The following is a 2,224-nucleotide window of genomic DNA, read 5'->3' as shown; positions in this document are numbered from 1 at the left end:
ATTGTTTTGTTGTTGGATTTGAACATTTATTGTTTCGTTGTTGAATTTGGATATCTTTTAGCTTGCATGTTGTTAAGTATGCAGGGGCTTAATTGAACCATAATGAATAACTTAAGGGCTTCATAAATTCTAAAATAATAATTCAACAACTAATGAAAATGATTAAACTCACTAATTGTACATAAATTTAATTATGACAAGTAGCATATTTTGATTGGACATTTTTCATGTGCCTGACACGTGGAAGTTGAAATAAATAAATAAAAATTACATATCAATAGTTAACTATCACGTTATGACGGAATAGTGCCGACTTTTTGGATCATCTGTTGAAGTCGAGGGGTTGATTTGGTACGAAAAAAAGCTTGAGGACTCAATTGACCCCTTTTTGGTAAGTTTAAGGACTTCTGTGATACTTATCCTAAAAAAATATTCACTTCTCTCAAATCCTTTAGATCTGTTTGGAGGAGGAGGTGAATATCCTTCTTCTCCACTTCCTCCTCACCTACTATTGTGATACAGGAAACGAAACGCCCAAGGGGAGTTAACGAAGATAACACGGGCCCACAGAGATGGGGGCCCAGGCCCAAGTCATAAAAATGAGCCTAACAAACCACCAAAAAACTGGCTGACCAATGTTGGGATTGCCCACACTTATAAACTAGGCTTCTTACCCATTTATGATCAATGTGGGATACTCCCACATCATTCCCTCCCTCTTGCAACATGCACGTCTCCGTGCACGTGCACGTGCACGCCCATTCTGACCACAGGAATCATGTCGTACAGACACACAATCACCAAACAAGACCCCGAGGCTCCTGTTTTGGCTCTACCAAATTTTGAGGTCTCTTTGGATATGGATTGTAATGCTTCAGGTGTGGGAATAGGGGCTGTCCGTAGTCAAGAAGGAAGACCTATAGCTTTTTTTAGTGAGAAATTGAATGATCATTGCCAGAAGTACTCTACTTATGACAAAGAATTTTATGTCATTGTTCACACACTTGAGTTTTAGAGTCATTACTTACTTCCAAAGGAGTTTGTGTTGTTTTTAGAACATGAAGCCCTTAAGTTTATCCATGGACAACACAAATTACATCGTAGGCATGCTAGTTGGGTGGAGGTGTTACAAGCCTATTGATTCACCATCAAACATAAATCGGGAATGTTTAACAACGCGATGAATGCTCTTAGCCGACAACACTCTCTGCTGGCTGCTCTTGGGTGAAAGTTTTGGTGTTCGAGGTTCTCAAGGAGTTGCACCAGCATAATCCTTACTTCAGTGGCATACTTATTAAGTGTTTAGATGGACCAACTGATTCTTTTCTCTTTCAGGATGGGTACTTGTTCAAAGGTTCCAAATTGTTCATTCCTGATTGTTCCTTACGAGTGGCCATTGTTTCCAAAGCTTATGGCGGTGGACTGGCGGGTCATTTTGGCTGTGATAAAACTTACTCACTAGTCTCTTGTCATTTCTATTGGCCTCGTTTGGACTTTGACATCATGCTTTTTTATAAAGCTGCAAGACTTGTCATATTGCGAAATCTCACAAGCAAAATACTGGTCTTTATACTCCCCTTCCCGTACCTACTGCTCCTTAGGAGCAAGGTAGCCTAGATTTTTTTTGGGTTTACCATAAATTCTGGGGAAAAGGGACTCTAGTTGATCGCGTTTCTAAAATGGCGCATTTTGTGCCTTGCAACAAGACTATGGACGCTTCTAGCATTGTGGATCTTTACTTCGACAATATCATGAAACTTCATGGTATTCCCAAGCCATTAGATTCAGATCGTGACAATAAATTTACAAGTCATTTTTGGTGTTTCCTCTAGATAAAACTCAGTATTAAACTCCTTTTTAGTTATTCCAATCACCCTCAAACTGACGGGCAAATTGAAGTTGTTAACCGGAGCTTGGAAAATTTGTTATGTAGTCTTGTGGGGAAGAATATTCATCAATGGGAACTAGTACTCTCTCATATGGAATTCGCTTATAATCGCACCCCGAATCAAACTATTAGTTCTAGTTCGTTTGAGATAGTATATGGCATTAATCCAACCACTCCCCTGGACTTGGTCCCTTCTGTGTCTTTACAGACTTTGATCAGACTACTCTAGAGAGAGTCAAGCTCATTCGACAAATGCACACCCAAATTCGAGAGAATATTCTCAAGCACAATGAGAAGTATCATACTTGAGCGAACCAACATTGCAAGCCAGCTTCA

General features: G+C 39.6%; 1 protein-coding gene across 1 annotated transcript; it reads left to right on the top strand.

The window, feature by feature from the left end:
- Positions 1–1,058: 1,058 nt before the first annotated feature.
- On the top strand, positions 1,059–1,617 carry LOC120012530. Its single transcript, XM_038863977.1, has 2 exons — positions 1,059–1,100; positions 1,195–1,617. The coding sequence occupies exons 1-2, from the start codon at positions 1,059–1,061 to the stop codon at positions 1,615–1,617; spliced, it is 465 nt and encodes a 154-aa protein (XP_038719905.1).
- Positions 1,618–2,224: the final 607 nt, after the last annotated feature.

Source organism: Tripterygium wilfordii, chromosome 13 (assembly GCF_013401445.1).
Source record: "Tripterygium wilfordii isolate XIE 37 chromosome 13, ASM1340144v1, whole genome shotgun sequence".
Classification (NCBI taxonomy): Eukaryota; Viridiplantae; Streptophyta; class Magnoliopsida; order Celastrales; family Celastraceae; genus Tripterygium; species Tripterygium wilfordii.
The sequence above is the reverse complement of the archived record's forward strand: the minus strand, read 5'-3'. Positions and strand labels throughout refer to the sequence as shown.